The 21039-nt window shown below is 46.5% G+C and overlaps 1 protein-coding gene across 2 annotated transcripts in view; it reads right to left on the reverse strand.

Moving 5' to 3' along the window:
- Positions 1-21039, reverse strand: part of ARFGEF3 (ARFGEF family member 3) — a 301053-nt gene that overhangs the window by 83112 nt on the left and 196902 nt on the right. For both annotated transcript variants that reach the window (XM_029596476.1, XM_029596474.1), the window contains 3 exons: positions 14287-14437; positions 4671-4976; positions 1689-1822 (listed from right to left, as the gene is read on the reverse strand). In XM_029596476.1, coding sequence (XP_029452336.1) covers positions 1689-1822; positions 4671-4976; positions 14287-14437 — 591 coding nt within the window. The remainder of the gene's footprint in view (positions 1-1688; positions 1823-4670; positions 4977-14286; positions 14438-21039) is intronic.

Below are 21039 nucleotides of genomic sequence, written 5' to 3' on the forward strand. Positions count from 1 at the left end.
CAATTTCACTTGCACGAGTCAATTAGCAGGTGTAAGAGAGTACGAATAAGTTCAGTAATGTAAATGCATCTCTCTCTCGCAAAATAGCAACTACCACGTGCACTTCTGAACTCTGCTCCAGGACATCCCAACCTGTCCCTTTCCCCCATCCCCCAGTATAACGTACATGCTAAATGGAAAATACGCGCTTCCTCTCAATGTTTGTAAAATAGCATATATGTGCGCATATTCTACTTACACGTGTATACGTTATTACCTCCGAAAGTCTCAAACCTATTTCTCCACAGATAAATTCAGGCCCTTATGGACTAACTAATCTTTGACTTTACTGTACTGCAGCAGGATGCAGGGGCATCTACCAATGGTAATATCCTTCCACCTGTCCCAGTATCATTTCCTGGCACCTCTGCTTTAACTATTTCATGGATCTTTTCATGTTCCATTTTTCCTTGCTTTCTTATCACATGAAATGTAGACCCTCTGCTACATTTGCTTTTATTTGTACAGTGCCCTCAATTCACTATGGGGCGGATTTTAAGAGCCCTGCTCGCGTAAATCTGCCCGGATTTACGCGAGCAGGGCTTGCGCGCCGGTGCGCCTATTTTACATAGGCCTGCCGGCGCGCGCAGAACCCCGGGACTCGCGTAAGTCCCGGGGTTTTCCGAGGGGGGCGTGTCGGGGGCGGGGCCGAGTGGCGCGCCGTTTTCGGGGCGGGACGCGGCGTTTTGGGGCGGGCCCGGGGGCGTGGTTTCGGCCCAGGGCAGTCCGGGGGCGTGGCCGCGCCCTCCGGAACCGCCCCCGGGTTGCGTCTAGGCGCGCCGCCCAGAGGGAGAAGTAAATCCCCGCTGGCGCGCGGGGATTTACTTCTCCCTCTGGGAGGCGTAAATCCCCCAACAAAGGTAGGGGGGGGGGTTTAGACAGGGCCGGGGGGGTGGGTTAGGTAGAGGAAGGGAGGGGAAGGTGAGGGGAGGGCGATAGCGAATTCCCTCCGAGGCTGCTCCGATTTCGGAGCGGCCTTGGAGGGAACGGCGGCAGGCTGCGCGGCTCGGCGCGCGCCGGTTACACGGAATAGGCAGCCTTGCGCGCGCCGATCCAGGATTTTAGCGGATACGCGCGTATCTACTAAAATCCCGCGTACTTTTGTTTGCGCCTGGAGCGCCAACAAAAGTACACAAACGCGCCGTTTTTGAAAATCTACCCCTATATGGTACAAAATAATTTTCATGGTAACAGTGTCCCTTTCCCACAGAGCTAAGTAGTCAATTTTCAAAGCATTTAGCTGACTAGCTTTGGGAGTTATGCTCCTCCCTAGGCCCTTGCACTGCCAGACTACAAATATGAGGAAATAAAATACATAAATGCAACAAACCCTTTTCTATATGGGTTGTGGCATAATCTGCCTTCCTGACTAATCTAGCAAACCATCCACAGGAAGAGCCCTGGCTTATCGGGCCTCTTGCGATTCTCTGTTAACTTGCAGCCATATTTACAATAAATGCTGGATTGCCACACGATTTAAACCCGCACCATTCGCTCCGTCAACTGAGCTGCGAGCCTAGTCCCAGTCACCTTGCGATTTTTTTAGAGCGTTTAGCTTCATTCTGCTGGATATATTATATTACCTTTACCAAGAAGTGAATGAACCATGAAACAGCTTTGCACATATTAAAAGGGGGGAAAAGACTGACCTGGCATTGCTAGGGAGTAATCGACCGTGTCTGTGACAGAGTGGAAGAGCTGGGCCTGGGAGGACTTTTTCAGCTGGTAAAGGAAGCCCCCTAGCGCCAGCAGGTTCAGCTTGTCGGCGGCGCCTTCAAACAGCCTGCAAAGCAAGGACAGAGCAGAGGTATACGTGAGAGCCTACGCCGTGCGATCCAGTCGCTCTGCCGCCCTTATAGCACCGGTCGCCGTCCGATGCCCAGGAGGCCTCACAGCACTCTCTGCCACCATGGCCAGCGATTTTAACGAAGGCGGACTCGGTAGGGAGGCCCAAAGCCTAGAATGGTGGGAAGACCATGACTGAGCTTTCAGCCTTTTAAGGTGGTCCGTTCGTCCCCGTCCCCCCCTTCAGAACAGGGCTGAGAAGCAAGGACCGGGCAACGCACCTCTACCAGCCAAAGTCTGACGCGTTCAGTAGAGAAAAAGCAAACTTGTGCTTCTAAAGCGGAACGGCCCACTTCACAAGTACTAAACTCGGCAGCAGGGTACTTGAGTCTCTTCTCTGCACAGGGCCGGATTTTGGGGGTGGGCAAGCTGGGTGATTGCTCAGGGCACGGTGAGCTGGAGGGGGGGGGGCGCCCTGGGCACTGCCAGGGTCACCCATCCCGTGGCAGCGTGGCCATGGCAGATCCCATTCCGTCACTGCCAAAGAGAGGCTGGGGGTGGAGTTATGTCATTAGGTGGGGGAGGGGCGCTTCTTGCCCAGGGTGCCATTTGCCCAAAATCTGGCCCTGGCTCTGCCTTTAACCACTGGCTAGCAGTCAGGCTACAGAAACAAGAACGCCGATATTTACTGAAACACTAGCTCCATCCATCATGGCTACTTGGCAGAGAATTTTATTGCACAAAAGCAAAGAAAGGAGATTCGCCTGCTCCTCAGGGCTAAAAATATTCACTTTACTTCTTCAGTGCACTAACAACTCATGGAAATCATCTGGTAAAGTCCCCAAAAAAACTGCTGGATTCCACAGTTCATGCATTTTCAGACTGTACAGCCTCTGTCAGGGTCACGGACCATCTACTGCCAGTTTCCCGTTCCCCTTCCAGGTTACATGAAGCATGCACACAACCTATGGCCTCATACACCAGCCAACTACACCATAAACAGCCATGGATGGGGCTCAGCACCATTCAAAATGCTCTGTGAAGGCACTTACTACACTTTTAAAACTAAGATACACAGGCAAAAGATAAGACTTACTGCTTGCTACAGGATCCACATTTCAAAAAAAGAAGTAAAGCTATGTTTTCCCCATCCTGAGGGCAACTTTCAAGCTGTGCGACTACAGGTACCCTTCACATGCAGATTCTACGTCAATTTTTGAAAGGAAATCTTTTCCCTTTGAAAATCTGGCCAGAGAAAGCGCACGCACAGCCCTGAACCAATTTGTGCAACACCTTTTCTGGCGAAACAACGCGCATCTGTGTAAGAACGTAAGTGCTAACCCCTTTCCCGACTCCAGCCCCAGGAACGCCGCCTCTCTCTCTGCACGCAAAAGCATGCGTGTGCCGGCACCAACGTGCGCACTTTCACCCTTAGAGAGGGCAGGCAGAGCTAATGGAGCCTCCCCTGCAGAACGTGCGCGTGCATTCACGAGTACGCATGGATCCCAAAACAAAGCACCCGTCAGGTGCCCTCGACATATCCTGAAAATCTGGTGTGGATAGGAGACTAAAACATAAAAATTAGGGGAACACACGCGCTCGTGCACACTCACACTCATAAGCCTTCCGAGAGTTGGTTAAAAAGGCACAATTTTTAGTTCTACTGATGCTGGGTTTCCCCGGGGGGGGGGGGGGGGGGGGGGGGGGGAATTCATGGTCACTGCTTAAGGGTAACATCTAGTGGTTGGATTCAAGACCCATGAGGGAGGAGCTCTGGAATGGGGTCCCAAGCCCAGGACCTGTCACCACAATGACTGGAGTAAGACGCACGTTGGCAGGGGATGGAAAACACTGATAGTTACGTGTGAAAGCTCATGGCACCAGACCCCAGCCCTGGTTTTGATTGAGATGAAGTATAAAGGAGCTGGAGGAAACCACAGAAAAAAGGGGAAAGGTCCCGGCAGTGCTATCTGCTCATCTCTTAGCCTGCACAAACAAATAGACAGTCATACATACACATTTTTTTTTTTTGCTCAGGCAAAAAACGATTGCTTGGGAAAATCTTGTGCTATTTAAAAATTATGTAAATTGAGGAACAAGAGTCACTTTTAATGGATTTTCTTTTGCACCATTTTCTAAGACAACATTTCTCAAACGTAAGCCACCAAACGCACTTTTTTTGTGGCCACTGCCACTAGCTGACGGCTGATTAAGGGCCAGCATGAGGCGGCTCGTGGCCATGGAGAGCCAGCCTGGGCAGACCAGAAAGCGGGGAAGCACAGTCAGGACAAAAAAAAACGCTGCTGCTGAGGAGGGAGGCAGAGGAGGAAGAGAGGAGGGGGGGAAGAGAAGAGCAAGGACATGGGGGGGGAGGGGTGGAGAGAGAGGAGCAAGAAATTCGGAAAAGGGAAGGGGGAAAAGAGGGGGCAGGCTGGCAGTAGGAGGAGAGGGAGGGAGACGCAGAGGGAAGGTTGGCAGGAGGTAGAAGGAAGAGCAAAGGGAAAAGAGGAAGGAGGACACAGGGAGAAAAGGGAGGAGAGAAGGTTGGCAGGAAGGGAGAGGGAAAGGAAGAGAGCAGAGGTTGGCAGGAAAGAAAGCAGGGGACGAGGGAGAGAGAATAAAGAGAGGTTGGCATGCACAACAAAGAAGAAAATAAATGAACGAGGGAAGGTGTGGCAGGACAGAGAGAGGTAAGAATCATCAGTACAGGCCGCCAAAAGGGATTTCTTTTTAGTAAGAATTTTTGTAGCACCAGAATCACAAATTTCATTGTGCCCGCAAACTTCTTGCCCACCCTTTGAATCTGACATTCTTGAACCCCAGTGTTGAGATACTGCAGGCCATACCTGTCTGCTTGCGTGGAGAGGGCGCAGACGGCCTTGGCAGCGCTGCTGCCACTCATCAGGCTGCCCGCACGGAGGTCAAAGGCCCTGCCCTTGCAGCACTCCTTGACGAGCTCCTGGATGGGGATGGGCTGGATGATGGGGTTTTTACTCAGGGCGGCATCTTGCTCGGGGCTGGCGTTCTCCATGTAGTGATCCGCTTCCAGCCCCTCCGCGGCCCGCTGCTGCGGCTGGGTTATCGTCAGAGGAAGCCGAGAGGCACCGTCGCTGAAATGGGTGTGCTCCAGGGTGCTGACGTACTCACACACTCTGAGGAGAGGAGGAAGGAAAACAGCGAAACAAAACTTTCAAGAATAAATCACTGAAGAGGTACTTTACTCCCACAGCACGTAACTAAAAACAAGCCGCAAAGTGGCGCGGGCACATTCAAATTTAAGGAGCCCGTTTTCAAGGCAGCGCCTTCCTGGCAGCATTCTACCCGCCCCCGTCTTTCCGCTTGCAGAAATCCAACCCGAGGTGCCCGCATACGCCGTGTCTGAGCTGTCGGCTTGTCGTGCGGCTGAAAGGACACGGACGCACTTACACCATCTGAAGCAGTGGAGTGCAGCGCACGCGGACACCATGCACGGACGCTGTCGCGACTTTACAGGGCACATTTCAAACCGTGCTCAAACGTGTGTCCACAGGTACCTTTTCACCCGCAGACTTTACAGCGCAATACTCGGAGAGAAAAACTGGGCTGGAAAAATGTTATGAGCACAGACAGACCCTTTCACTGTTATTTCTGCAAGCACTTTTTCTAGCAAAACTAGGGGGCGTATGCCCGGTATGTGCCCACCCCCTACCCTCTCGACATGTAAAAGTCTGCCTGCGCTGGCTCTTCGCATATACTTTCATGCTTAGCGAGAGCAGGCAATTTTCAAGAAGTCTATTTCCCCATATAAACACTTTCACCCATGCAGACACCTTTGAAAACTGCCTGCGAGTCGTTTTGTCCCCTGACCAATTGATGTCCCTTGCAAATCCCCTCCCTTTTTTTTTATGGCAGCTAAAAGCCTGGGCATTGTGGAAGGGACCTTAGACGCCTGGTTTGGTACTGAGAGAGGGCGATGATTTAGGAGTCTGCTCTGGTATAGGCTTTAATTACTGTGCTGTGAATAAATGTGTATTTGTTTTACGCTTATCGTGTTTGTGCAGGCACCGGGGGTGTGAGTGGGGGAAGGTTGTCTGCTTGCTCTTTATGGTTTTTAGTAACCGAGCAGAAGCTGCTATGCAGTTTTTACCGTCTCAGTATTAATAAATTACAGACGTGCTTCATTTGCAGAACTATCTGCATAATTGTATTACTGTAACATGCCTTAGGTGCCACGCATGATAAGGCGAGATACAAAACGAAAGTTATTATTTTAGCCGGCTGAAAATGCACTTCGGAGAACTCAACCATTCTTCTCGCTTGCACCCTATTTTTACTCTTGCATCGGTTCTAAGCCTTTGAAATCTTATAAATGACTACCATAGCAGGCTGTTACTTGCACATTGGGTTCATTTGCAAAGAAAACTGTAAAACAAAAATATGCAAATTAAAAATCCTTGAAAAGGTTCCCTTTGACATGCAGAAAACTCGGTACATCGTGCTGGCAGGAGTGCTTCGTTCACCTTCCTAAGGGACATGAGGCCATGAAAAATCTGAATTCTTTCTTTTTGGAGTACTAAAAATTGCTGAAAACCCACAGAGTGGATAGGGTGAAAAATGGGAAGGCCCGGGGATGGACTGTAAATTTAGGGAAACCGCTTGAACGGAGGAGGATTAACGTGGAACTTTATAAAGAATAATTCTGAACATTGTAAGCACTATAAGGCCATGATTTGGGGAATGGCATCTGTTTAGTCAGAGCGGTCCTGTGTTTTATTTACCACTGTCATAGAGGAAACTTGCCCTTTAACGTTACTGCAGGCATGAAACGTCCCCGGTGACATCGCCGCTGTTCCTTCTGTGGAGATTCATTCCTGCAGTGGGCTTCAAAGGCCCAGTTCCAACCCCTTGCGGTTACAAGAAGTCTGTTAACGGGGGTCGCCGGCCCGGTGGCTCGGTGGCAGTGCTGTGCGTCGCCATGCCGAGGAAAACAAGTTCAGGTCCCTGCCAGCCTTCGCAGCCCCTGAGGGGAAGAAAGCCTCCAACCCTTGCAGGTCCTATTACCTGTACCAGGGAGCTACGCGTACCATGTTACAGAGAGAGCCCAAGTGAGGAGGAGGAAACGCCAGTGCAACAAGAACAACGAAAAAAAAAAAATAAATAAAGGTGACTGCATGGTTCATTGAAAGTAATATTCTTAATGTTAAAAAAAAAAATTCATGCCAGCAGCTGCGGTGCTGCGGTCAGGAAGTCACACCTAGTACACAGCAGCTCACAGCAGGTACAGGGGGAGTTTCCATTCAAATCTTTTCTATTTCTGTGCTCATTTGCGTTTGTGAGCCTTGTGGCACAAGGGAAGTGAATCTGGAAATGGGGAGAAATTGGCAAATTTTATCAAGAGCTTTCCCCTGTTTTCATATTTATTATTTTAGCTGCAACTTTTATGATTCAGATTTACATTTCATGTTTGATTATTTGTTTTTAAAATTATGTTTTGTTGTGCTGATCCCTATGATTAAGTTTGTTATTCTGTTCATCGCCTAGGCCTTTTGTGTTAAGCGATTCACAAATTGTAATAAATGTAAATGTAACATTTTTGACTGGGGTGAAAGCACAGAGATTGCTCCCAAACCCTTCCTACTGAAGCTGAGAAGGGAAATTGATCCCCTACATCAAAGAGCTTATAAATATCATGGCATCCATCTCTTCCTTTTATTGGTACAATTAAGGCTTAAGCTTTAAGGAGTTTTAAAATTGGCAGGCTCACCTGCTGACTAAAGCGTGCAGTAAAATGTCCATGACCACGGGATGCACTAATCAAGTTGGCGCTGATCTTCCTATGGTAACACATATTGTGGTGGTGATAACCCAGTTATCACTAGAAACTAATGACGCCACCTCACAAACCATCGAAGGTGAAAGCGCAGGAGCTGGATTAAACCATCCTCCCCCCCCCACTCCCTCCCAAGCAGGCAGTCCAGGCCCTGACTCCCCGCTCCTAGAAAGCCCTCTACTCTCAGGAGACACCCCTCCTATTCTGGGCCAGTTGCGTACCTAAAGCCTTCGGCATCCCCCCTACTATATACAATTTTAAAATTTAAACACAGAAAAATACGTTTGGAAATAGATTTCTAAATAGCGTACTAAGCACAGTACTGTCGCAAACTGGAAAGAACATGCAGGACATTTATGTTCAAACGTTTTGCTGAAAGCCAGTAACACTACAAACAGAAGGCCCAATGCAAATATCTTTTACATCCATCTAAGAGCAAGAATCTAAACAAACACAAATTTGCTGAACAGTTTTGTTTTTATAAAGTTAAGTCCCAAATGCCAGCCTCCCTCCATATAATCCTCCAAATGCAAGACATTCATAATTCAGTGAACAGGTATTACTGCATTTTACTTTCAACAAAAAACATACGAAATCCAATCTAAACCACACCCTATTCAGTCTCTGCTTTGGAGCCTTAATCTCTGCAAATTGATTGATGATCTTATCAAAATTCACTTCCTTTGCATATTCATGTTCAATCGAAAGTAAGGCCAGATTTGTCAATCTTGTCTGACTCATGGTCAAGTGTAAGACATTTTTTAAATCAATTTCAATTTGGAAAAACTATCTTTTACATGAAGCAACAGACACAAACAAGTCAAAAAGAATCTCAAACATAGTGACACGCTTGGCAGAGAATCCCATTTTTCAATAAACTCCAGAAACTGCAATGCTGCCAGCTTTCAAATGCCTCTGAAGTTATCTAATTTCCACACTATCTTCATAAAAAAAATCGGAGTCAAATTTGTGATATATTTTCTACATTCTTCTACTGTTGCAACAAGCAAAATGTTTGGCTGAATAACAGAATTTGATCCATTGCCTTAGATCGAATCTCCGATTCTTGATGAAAGTGATCAAGAGCAGCCCATTTTACTTCCTCTGGCAATCTGAGACCAGCATCCTTTGCCATTTCTCCTGGCATCATTTATGGAGCTTTATTCTCCCTCTTCTCTCCATAGAAATGCCCATTTCCTCACACTTTTTACTTACATAATGAATGGCCCTCTCCATATGATCACTGTATGGATCTTCAAGAAACAGTTTTAGAGCTTGGCGTTTCAGAGTGCATATATCAAGGCTGATTCCAACTGTTTGCAAATATTTCTTCTAGGTCTTCATCCCAGAAAGAAAGGTAACTAAAAAAGCAAAATCTCAAATAGCAGCAGCAAAATCTGAGCTAATTCTCTTGTGTCCAAATTTTCAGTGGGATCACATATTTCCAGGGTTGAGGTCAGTTTCTCAACATTTGCCTCCATTGGGTTCACAGTATCATAATGAGCACTCAGTCTTGCCTGAGAAAGCCTTTTGACTGTCATGCCAACATTCTCCAGCAGCATTTTCCATTGATGAGGAGAGGCTAAAAAGGAAGAGACTCTCTCTAAGGTTCCAAAAAAAGGTCACAGATGAAGAAGGACTTCCAAATGTGTGTACTCCGTAAAGGTTCAGAGAATGATTTGCACAAGGCACAAACAACATCTTGAAATTAATCTCTCTGATCCTTGACTGAACACCACCATGAATCCCAGTCATAGTTGCAGCATCGTCATATCCCTGGCTATGGCACAGGTTTATGTCCCATCCATCACTCTCCAGATGTCTCAGGATATCCTTAGAGAGCTCAGCAGCAATCTTTCCAGCAATAAGGAAAAAACCCAAGAATGATTCCTTTACTTCAACATGTTCACATTCAATATGGATATTTCTGATTATTTCACACATCTAATCAGTGTGGGACACATCAGAAGTGCTGTCAAAAAGAATCCCCAAATACTTTGCTTTCTAGATATCAGCCATCATTTTCTCTTTGATGTAATTCCCCAAAAGACAAATAAACTCATTTTGAATCTTTGGAGATAAATTATGAAGTCACTCTCCTCCTGGATAGAATAGGATGCTTAATCTTTTCAAAATGTTCTTTCAAAACTGGATCATACATTGATAGCAGCTCTACCAATTCCATGGTTTCCTTTGCTTGCTGATCACATGCTCACATTGTGACCACGAAAAGAAAGAATCTGGTGAGCTAGAAACAATGTTACATCAAAGAGGTGATGTAAATTATCCTTCCATTTCTTTCTTTCCCTGTTCATTGCTGCATGATGGACTTGATCAATTTTGTTTTGAAGCTTCAGCCCCACTCCTAAGGTCTTCCATTTCTCCAGTTATGAGAGATGATGCTCAGAAGACTCATGATCATTCACCTTTGGGTTTAGCGTCCACCATACTGAAAAGCAGTAACAAACTTGGATGTTCCAATTCTTTGTCATCAAGAGCAAACAGTCTGCAGCAAAAACAAAATAAATTTTCTTTTGATTGAGAGTACACCATCCATGCTCTCAAAATTTTCTCACCATTTGGTAGAATCTTATAAAACCATGCAGTGGTCAGCTGTCAACTCTTCCTTTTGGATTTCTCTCCTCAGTCTTTGAACTCCACTGAAAGGTCCAACCCTATTTTGGAAGAGTTCACTTCCCCTCTTAATAAGATAAGGTCATTTGGAATTGGTATTGGCCAAGCAGCAACATCAGAATAAAACTGAAAATCTATCAGTCTCCTCGTCTTCAATAGAGTCTTCCGCCTGTTGGTGTGGACTTCTGCGAGATTTCAATGACCCCAATATTTACTGAGTAAATGTAACATCAGGACATGCTAGAGAGGTAAAGTTCCTAGACAGAATAAATGACTATTTCATGGAGCAATTGGTTTAAAATTTGATGAGAGAGGAAGCTATTTTAGATCTAATTCTTAGTGAAATGTAAGATTTTGTGAGAAAGGTAAGGGGCCACTTTGCAACAGTGATCATAAAATGATCAAATCTGAACTAATGACTGGAAGGGGGACAATATGTAGGGAGATACTGATTTCGGAGATGGTTTTCAAGGGTGTTGATTCAGATGAACTGAACCAAATCACAGTGAACCTGGAAGATTAGTAGGCCAGATTGACAAACTGAAGAGTAGCAAATCACAGTTCGGAAAGAATTCATAAATAAAATTTCAGACCTATTAGAAAAATGTATAGGCCATCACTAAAATCATCCATTATACCTGAAGACTGGCGGGTGGCCAGTGTAACCCCGATATTTAAAAAGGGCTCCAGAGGTAATCTGGGAAACTATAGACTGGTGAGCCTCACTTGAGTACCCTGAAAAACAGTGAAAACTATTCTAAAGAACAAAATCACAGAACATATAGACAGACATGTTTAATGGGACATAGCCAGCATGGATTTAGCCAAGGGAAGTCTTGCCTCACAAATCTGCTACATTTTTTTGAAGTGGTTAATAAACATGTGAATAAAGGTGAATCGGTAGATGTAGTGTATTTGGATTTTCAGAAGGCATTTGACAAAGTCCCTCATGAGAGGTTTCAAAGAAAACTAAAAAGTCATGGGACAGGAGGTAATGTCCTTTCATGAATTGCAAACTGGTTAAAAGACAGGAGACAGATGGTAGGGATTAAATGGACAAATGAGGTGATCAAATTTGCAGATGAAACAAAATAATTCACAGTAGTTAAAATCACATGTGGACTGTGATGAATTGCAGGAGCTTACGAGACTGGAAGATTGGGCATCCAAATGGCAGATGAAATTTAATGCGGACAAGTGCAAGGTGATGCATATGTGGAAAAATAACCCTTGCTGTAGTTACATGATGTTAAGTTCCATTTTAGGAGTTATCAACCAGGAAAAAGATCTAGGCATCATAGTGGATTTTATGTTGAAATAGTCTGTTCAGTGGGCTGTGGTGGCCAAAAAAGCAAACAGAATGTTAGGAATTATTAGGAAGGGAATGATTAATAAAATGGAGAATGTCATAATGCCTCTATCGCTTCATGGTGAGACCGCATCTTGAATACTGTGACAATTCTGGTCGCTGCATCTCAAAAAAGATATAGTTGCACTGGAGAAGGTACAGAGAAGGGCAACCAAAATGATAAAGAGGATGGAACTATTCCCCTATGAGGAAAGACTGAAGAGGTTAGGGCTGTTCAGCTTGGAGAAGAGATGGCTGAGGGGGGATATAATAGAGATCTTTAAAATTATGGGAGGACTAGAATGGATAAATAGAAATCAGTTATTTACTCTTTCAGATGACAGAAGTATTAGGAGGCACTCCATGAAATTAGCAAGTAGCAGATTTAAAACAAATTGGAGAAAACTCTTTCGTTCGTTGCCGGAGGATGTGGGCCATGGCGGAAACACGCAGAGTAGAAGTCTTCGAGGCCACGGGAGGACTATAGCATCCACGCCTTCTGCGCCGTGCTCCCTTCTGCACCTGAAGAAACGCGGAGCCTTCGTATTCTTTTGAGTGGCCATTAAGTCTAGATGGGGGGTTCCCACCGGCTGAAGACAAGAGTCACTGCCTCATCGGAGAGTTCCCATTCCCTGGGATCTATGTGTTGGCGGCTCAAGAAATCTGCTTGAACATTGATCACTCCCGCTATGTGCGGGAGTGGTCAATGGGAGAGGTGGAGCTCTGTCCATTCCATCATCTTGTCTGTCTCCAGAGAGACATGCCGGCTCCTTGTCGGTTGACATACGCTACTGTGGTTGCATTGTCAGAGAGTATATGGTCAACTCTGCCCTGAACCAGGGGGAGAAAAACGCTTCAATGCAAGCCGAACCGCTCTGGTCTCCAGACGATTGATCTGCCATGCCGCTTGTACAGCTGTCCAGTGCATCTGAGTTGACTGTATCACGCACACTGCACCCCAGCCGGAGAGGCTGGCATCGGTGGTTATGATCACCCACTGTGGGATCTCCAAATCCACCCCCTGCTGAAATCCAAGATCACAGTGAGCACTCTTCCTTGATCTTTGAATACTTGATCATAATTTGACAGCAACTCTACCAATTATTTCATTCTATGGGCAGGAGTAGGACAAAGAAGACCTAGCAGCCAGATGCAACAGGCATTTGTAGTATATAAAGGCCTAAATTTTAAACTGAGCCCAGAACTACCAAGTTATACAAATACTTTCAAGCATGCACAAACTTTGAATTTTAAGCACAAGACATACAAGAGGACTGTAAGAACTAAGTTGTTAGGCATATAAACAGAAATGTGCAGGCAAAAACTGAATTGGAAACTGCAACAAAGTACAACAATGGAAATGCATCAATTCCTAAAAACAATACAATCAAGAAATACAAATCAATAATAATAGTAAAACCATACTACTAAAATATATATATTTCAAAACAGCTAACAAACAGATTAACATCAATAATTAAAAACTCAAATACAAATTTTTAAAAATTTCCTAAACCGATCAAATATTTCAAAACAGTGGACACATCAAATAATACCCAATAGTTAAAACTAATAATGATTTTAAAAATCCTCCACATTCCACACCTGTCACCCTGAGACTGAATAAACTTGGGGAGAATACACACAATATGCTCCTTCTGATTCCCACACGCAATTGATGAGAGGCAGAGGAAGATTCCTCTCTCACACATACATACTTGCTCTATCTCTCACACTCGCCCACACACATACTTCCTCTGTCTCTCTCATACACACACACACACACACACACATTCTTCCTGTCTCTATAACACACACACACACACATTTTACAGGGCTACGTGGGACTGGGATGGTAGAGGAGAAAAGCAGATAATATGTACTAGCAGTCAGCAGTACAAGGAGGCAAGCACATATCTTTAATTTGCCAAGAGAGGACAGCAACTTTAAATTTTTAAGTCTTCAATAGTGGCGGCATCATATGGTGCTCAAGAGTTGGCTGGGAGTGGACTTATAGGAGTCAGTGAGATGGCCAAGCCAGGCCAGCCTACAACTTGGAGGGAGGAAGGGAGGGAGGCAGTAGCAGCAGACTGCAGAGTGGCGGCAAGCGGCTGTAGGCCTGAAGCATCTGGTAAGGTGGAATAATGGTGCGCGTGTGCACAGCTTGCAGTTGCTCAAATAAATAAATCGTTGGCAGGCAGCTGCAGCACTCTCTCCATGTCCACCCCTCACGGTTGGTTGTGCAAACTGAGACTAGAGTCGGAGTCGGCAAGGCAGCAGCAGCCATGGAGGAGCCAGCCTGTACAGCCAATGGCGTCAGGAGCCAAAGAGCAATCCTGGCACAGCACAGCTGAGAAGCATGCATTCAATTGACTCAACGCATGCTTCTTTTTTTTCTCTGCAGCTGCATCAAGAGGCCCTATTGGAGGCAGTTCACTGATCATCACCTGGGGCGGACCACCCTCCTCACCCTCCCCTGTTCTGGACCTAGGACTCTGCCCCCCCCCAAGTAAATACTCCTTCTCCTGCACCTGCTTATCTGCTCTTGCCACTTTGGAAGGGACAAGTGTCAAGCTAGTCCTGCCATTCCCACTGAATTTCTAGACGTCTTCCATCTCCTATCTGGTTTCCCTCCAGTCACACTGTTCAAAAAAGAATGCGGTTTCTGTACCTGAACACATGGGGCCAACAGTCTTGATTGTGGCTCCCCATCTCCAGCCCCACACTGAGGATTGCATCCATGCACAGCACATGCGCTGTGTGCAGTCGCACCCCTGGCACCTTCCCCATCTGCTCCAGCTTCTGCTCCACTTTCTGTTTCACTAAAGCAGCAAAAAACAAACACAAAGACAACATAAAAATTACTATCCATTTCACCTATTATATGGGGTCATTCATTAAAATGTGTTATGGTGTTAACGCCTACGATAAAGGAAAATTGCTTCTTACCTGCTAATTTTCATTCCTGTAGTACCACGGATCAGTCCAGACAGCGGGTTGTGTCCCCTGTCCAGCAGATGGAACCAGAGAAAAAAATAACTGAAAAGCAAACCATATATGGGCATAGCTCACCCTGCGCTCCTCAGTATAAACATTAACAAAGCAGAAAAAGAAATTGAATAAGGTCAGGCAAGTAACAATTCAACAGTAGTAAGATAACGCCAATTTGGAACAGTGTTATACATAGCTCTTAACAATTGTGAAAGTAACATCCGGTGCCTTATGAATCCTTTATTTAATACTTAGGTAGGATAAAAAAGGCATTTACCAGCGCTGCAAAAGGAAAAAGACTACGAGCGGACTGAAAAAGTAGACCGGGAGGGAGTCTGGACTGATCCGTGGTACTACAGGAACGAAAATTAGCAGGTAAGAACCAATTTTCCTTTCCCTGTACGTACCCGCATCAGTCCAGACAGCGGGATGTACCAAAACTTCCCTAGTTAGGGTGGGATCGAGACAGTCCCGCTCGGAGTACCTGTCTGCTGAAGGAACCAAAAATAGGTGCCTGAACGTCGAGACGATAATGCCGAGCAAACGTATGTAAGGATTTCCAAGTGGCTGCTCTGCAAAGTTCTTGCGGGGAAACCAGCTGGCTCTCCGCCTAAGAAGTAGCTTGCAAGCGCAACGAATGGGCCTTTAGACCCTCCGGCAGAGATACGCGGACGCAATAGCTTCCTTTAGCCAGCAAGCTATAGTAGCTTTAGAGGCCTTCTGCCCCTTATGAGGGCCGCTCCATAAAACAAAGAGGTGATCGGAAACTCTGAAATCATTAGTGACTTATAAGTAGTGCAAGAGAATTTGCTTAACATCCAAACGGCGTAAATCACCACTAGCTGAGCTAGCAATATCCTCCTGCAAAAAGGCAGGGAGCTCCACTGACTGACTGACATGAAAGGAAGAGACTACCTTTGGCAGGAAAGAGGGAACCATCTTTAAAGAGACCCCTGAATCCGAGAACCTCAAGAAGGGTTCTTTACAGGATAAAGCTTGCAGTTCAGATACCCTCCAGGCCGAACAAATAACCACTAGGAACACTGTCTTAAATGTGAGGTCTTTGAGCGTGGATCGATGTAGAGGTTCAAAAGGCGCCTCGCAGAGAACCCGAAGGACAGGTTAAGACTCCAAGACGGGCATGTATGCCGGACGGGCGGATTCAAATGCTAGCCCCCTTAAGAAAACGCACCACATCCAGATGGGATGCCACTGTGTAACTGTCTAATTTCCCCAAAAGAGAGCCAAGAGATGAGACTTGAACATGCAAGGAGTTGAAAGACAAGCCCTTGGAGAGACCATTCTGGAGAAAGGAGAGAACTAGAGAGACTGAGGCCCTGCGCGTCGAAACCCCAAGTTCCGCACACATGTTATCACTCTCCAAACCTGAACATATGCCAGCGACATGGAGATTTTACGAGCCCGCAACAGCATGGAGATGATTTCCTCCTTATAGCCTCTCTTTCTTAGACGCCTCCGTTCAAAAGCCAGGCTGCTAGACAAAAGCGATCCGCCTGCTCGAAAAATACGGGACCTTGTGGAGGTGACCGAGTTGAAGAGGGCCATCTGACGCGAGATTCACGAGGTCCGCAAACCATGTCTGCGGGGCCACTCTGGCGCGATGAGAATTACCGGCCCATTGTGAACCTCTATCCTTCGGAGTACCTTTCCCACCAGAGGCCATGAGGGAAATACATAGAGGAGGACATCGCTGGGCCAGGGCAGGACCAGAGCATCCACATCCTCCAAGCTGTGTTCCCTTCTGCGACTGAAGAACCTGGGAAATTTTTGCGTTTCTCAAGATGGCCATCAAGTCCAGGTGGGGAACCCCCCACGTGTACGACTAGGTCCATCGCCTCTTCTGACAATTCCCTCTCTCCGGGATCGAGATACTGATGACTGAGGAAGTTGGCCTGAACATTCTCCTTCACTGCAATGTGTGAGGCCGCCAGGCATTCCAAGTGATACTCTGCCCAACTGAACAGCTTGCTTGCCTCCAGAGCCACCAGGCGACTCCTGGTGCCCCCCTGGCGATTGATATAAGCCACCGTCGTTGCATTGTCTGAGAGGACTCTCACCACCTTGTGGCGGAGCAAGGGAAGGAAGAACTTGAGAGCCAGACGGACCACCCGGGCCTCCAGACGGTTGATGTGCCAATTGGACTGGACTGTGGACCACCGGCCCTGAGTCGATAGAGACTGACACACTGCCCTCCAGCCGGAGAGACTGGCATCCGTCGTCACAATCATCCACTGGGGAGACTCCAGGGGCATTCCCTTCGAGAGGTGGTCTAGAGCAGCCACCACAGTATGCTGACGACAGTACAGATCAAAGACGTAACATCAGAAAAAATAAACCTTCAAACAGGAGTACCACAGGGATCAGCCTTGTCTGCAACACTCTTTAACATAAACCTACTGCCATTATGCCACCTACTGGCAGGCCTGGGTATTATACATTACAAATATGCGGATGACATTCAACTAATTCTACAAATCGACGACACAATTGAAAAAACACTAAACCTAGGTAACATGTACCTAGATATTATCAAACAGCTACTAAACCAAATGGAGCTAGTTATTAACATTGAAAAAAACAAATTCTTACACTTAGAACTAAAGAATATTGAGGTCATTCAAAACACAATTATGCTTAAAAATAACCAGAAAATAGAATTATCAGAGAAAGTACAGAACCTTGGAGTGATAATAGACACAGAACTCAGCATGAAACAACACATATCTTTAAAAGTAAAGGAAGGCTATGCAAAGCTCATGATCCTCAGGAGATTAAAACCACTACTAACACCTACAAACTTCTGAACAGTGCTACAAGCTTTAATATTTGCAAGCACTGATTACTGCAACGCATTACTATTAGGATTACCATACACAACACTAAGAACGCTCCAAATACTACAAAACACTGCAGCAAGAATTCTGACGGGTAAAAAAAAAAGAGATTACATTATTGGAACTCTAGCAGAATTACACTGGTTACCCATTGAGCAAAGAATACAGTACAAAACACTATGCACCATACACAAATTAATACATAATGAAAAAGCAGAATGGCTGAACACAGCACTACGTGTACATGTCCCACATAAAAACCTGAGATCAGCTAACAAAGCACTCCTAACCGTCCCTTCTATCAGAACGGCAAGACTAACCCAAGCTAGAAAACGGGCATTATCATTTGCAGGACCTATTCTATGGAACACCATGCCACTAGAGATCAGATTACAGAGAGACATCAAATCTTTTTTAAAAAGTTTAAAAACTTGGCTTTTTAAACAACCTTATCAAAAAGGGAATGGGGAAAAGAAAGTAGAAGGGGACAAGCAGTAGAACATCTACACACAGCACCTAATTTGTGCGCATTTTATTATTTTACCTTACTGCTAACATAAAATATACAACTTATAAAATTATACTTGTAAATAAAATGATACCTGTCTAAAAGGACAAGATTTACCTCATTCACCAAATAGTATTGATCATAAAACTATATACATTTATCAACATTATTTTATGTGCCTTCCTGTAAACCATTGTGATGGTATTTAACTTAACGATGGTATAGAAAAGATTTTAAATAAATAAATAAATAAATAAATAAATAAATAGATTCGGGAAGTGGTAGAATTGCCCGAAAATCCTACGAAACCGGCTTCCAATGGGCAAGCAAAGCTTTCTGCAAGGGTCGCATATGCGCAAACGCCCAGGGAACCAAATCTATGGTGGAGGCCATGGAGCCCAGTACTTGAAGGTAATCCCAGGCCGTAGGCTGCGAGAGAGATACGAGAAGCTGTACCCGATTCATGAGCTTGATCGCCCTGGCTTTGGGTAAGGAGACCTTGGATTCGCGGGTGTCGAAGCGAGTTCCCAGAAATTTCAGAACTTGAGAGGGTTTGAGTTTGCTCTTGGAGTAGTTGACTATCCATCCGAGGGAGGTAAGCAGCGATACGACACGGCTCACTGCCGTCACACAGAGCTCCATCGACTTCACCTGGATAAGCCAGTCATCCAGGTAGGGATGGACTAGGACTCCTTGCCAAAGAAAAGCCGCTACTACCACCATCACCTTGGTGAACGTGCGAGGAGTAGTGGCCAATCCGAATGGGAGAACCTGAAACTGCAGGTGCCGGCCCAGAATTTCTAAGCGAAGGAAACTTTGATGCTCCTTGCGAATAGGGATGTGCAGGTAAGCCTCCTTGAGGTCGAGAGAAACCAGAAACTCGCCAGAGCGAACTGCCGCAATGACTGCCTGCAGGGTTTCCATTCGAAAATGGGGAACCTTGAGAGCCCGATTGACCCATTTGAGATCTAGGATCAGTTGGATAGAGCCGTCCTTCTTGGGCACGATGAAGTAAATGGAATACTGGCCAGATCCTTTTTCGTTTGGAGGAACAGGAACTATGGCCCCTAGCTCCAGAAGTGTCGAGGGTTTGACACACCTCAGGCCTTTTCCAAGTGCCGCAAGGAGATATCAGGTGGCGGCCCGGAAGGTCTCGAGCAAATTCTAGAGCGTAACTGTTTCCGATCACATCCAGGACTCATTGATCTGTAATAATTTTGGCCCATTCCCCGAGAAAAAGGGACAGACGTCCACCTAAGACGGGAACGGAGGAATGGGCCTTCCACATCTCATTGTGAGGACTTGGCGCCAGATCCTTGGGTGTTTCCATCTCAGAACGGCTGATGTCCCCGAAAGGAATGAGACCATGCCTGAGATTTGGAGGGGATATTCGGCTGAAAAGACCCACATGGCTTGTTATACCTGTGCTGACCTCTGAAACGAGAGCACGAAAGAAAAAAGGATTTGGACTGTTTAGGGCGGTCTTCAGGCAGCTTATGAACCTTGATGTCTCCCAAGGATTTAATAAGCTGTTCCAGGTCCTCCCCAAAAAGCAACTTATCCTTAAAGGGAAGAGAGCCCAACTGCAACTTAGAAGAGGAATCTGTTGCCCAGTTACGTAGCCAGAGGAGTCGCCTAGTGGAGACCATGGCTCTTGCCTGCACCCGAAGGAGATCATAAAGGGCATCAGCGTCATACACAATCCCCGTTTGAGCCACTCTGCTTGTTTGGCCTCTGCAGCCAGGAGGTTCTGGGTGCTGAGTAATTGTTGAACCCACCTAAGGCTCGCCCGCTGCATGAGACTGCTACACACCATCACGCAGACCCCTAAGGACAGCACCTTGAAGATTCGCTTGAGGTAGAGCTCCAACTTGCAGGCTTGAAGATCTTTTAAAGCCATCAACCCCATCACTGGGATGGTAGTGCATTTGGTGACCGCGGACACCGAAGCATCAACCTTGGGGACTAAGCATGTCGAGGGCCAGATCTGGCAGGGGATACAGCTTATCCATCGCTCTGCCAACCCAGAGGCCAGAATCGGGGAGATTCCCATTCCCGGAATAGGAGCTGCATAAGCATAGGATGAAACAGGAAGGTATGAGGCGGAGCCCGTAAGCCAACTAGGACCGGATCTACAGTGCGGGAAGTGGATGCACTGGTACAAGTGGAGGCACTTGTGGTATCTTCCAGTGGGACTTCAATCCCTAGTTCATCCAGAACAAAGGGAATAAGCGAATCCAGCTCCTCGCGTTTAAATAACCGCAGGACCCGTGGGTCATCTCCTTCTACGGGTGGATTCACAAGCAGCAGATCCGAATCTGAATCAGAATCTGGCAAAGGAGCAGGCTGCAAAGGGTGAAGAGCATCTGAGCCCCTGGGTACAGTGCGGACCCTAGTAGCCCCCTGCGGGTCCAGTGGGCCAGAGCCCTGGCCACCGAGCAAATGAGGAATCTTAGCCGGGGGAGGGCCCAGAATGGGATCCCCCTGTGCCTCCAAGCTGGCCAAAAAAAGACCTGTGTAGAAGTACGAAAACCATGGTAAGACTTGTCCGGTACCTGTGGGGTAGGGGCCCCTTGAGAATCAAAATTTGTAACAGGGGGGGCCCCATGGGGCTTAAGTCAGGCGGAGAGTGTAATAAATCAGGGTCCCCTCCCCCCTGAGGCTCTGAAACTGTTTCGAGGTCCGGGCACAAAATGTCCACCATTACCGCGATTTTCTGAGGGAGGGTTGGCCCGGACACAGGCTTAGCGACCCGACCCCGAGTCATCGACTTAGAAGCAGTCCCGGAGGGTCCTTCCCCTCCGGGTATGCAGACAGAGCAGAGCCCTTTGCGGGAGAGCCGCGAAGCAGAGAGGTGACCTCGGCATCGGGTGGCAAGAAATTAGCTGAGCTGAAAAAAATAGTGAAGTGCAGGAGCCTAGGACTCCTTAAGAGCTAGGAGACAGAACTGTCTCCTGTAAATTTAAAAACTCTGTTCCAATCTTTTTTTTTTATTTATATTTTAATACTTGCTTGAAAACACTGAAATATCTCTGAGGAGAGGAACCTCAGGTTTGTCTGACTGCATTTG

This window comes from Rhinatrema bivittatum, chromosome 3, assembly GCF_901001135.1.
Source record: "Rhinatrema bivittatum chromosome 3, aRhiBiv1.1, whole genome shotgun sequence".
Taxonomy (NCBI): domain Eukaryota; kingdom Metazoa; phylum Chordata; class Amphibia; order Gymnophiona; family Rhinatrematidae; genus Rhinatrema; species Rhinatrema bivittatum.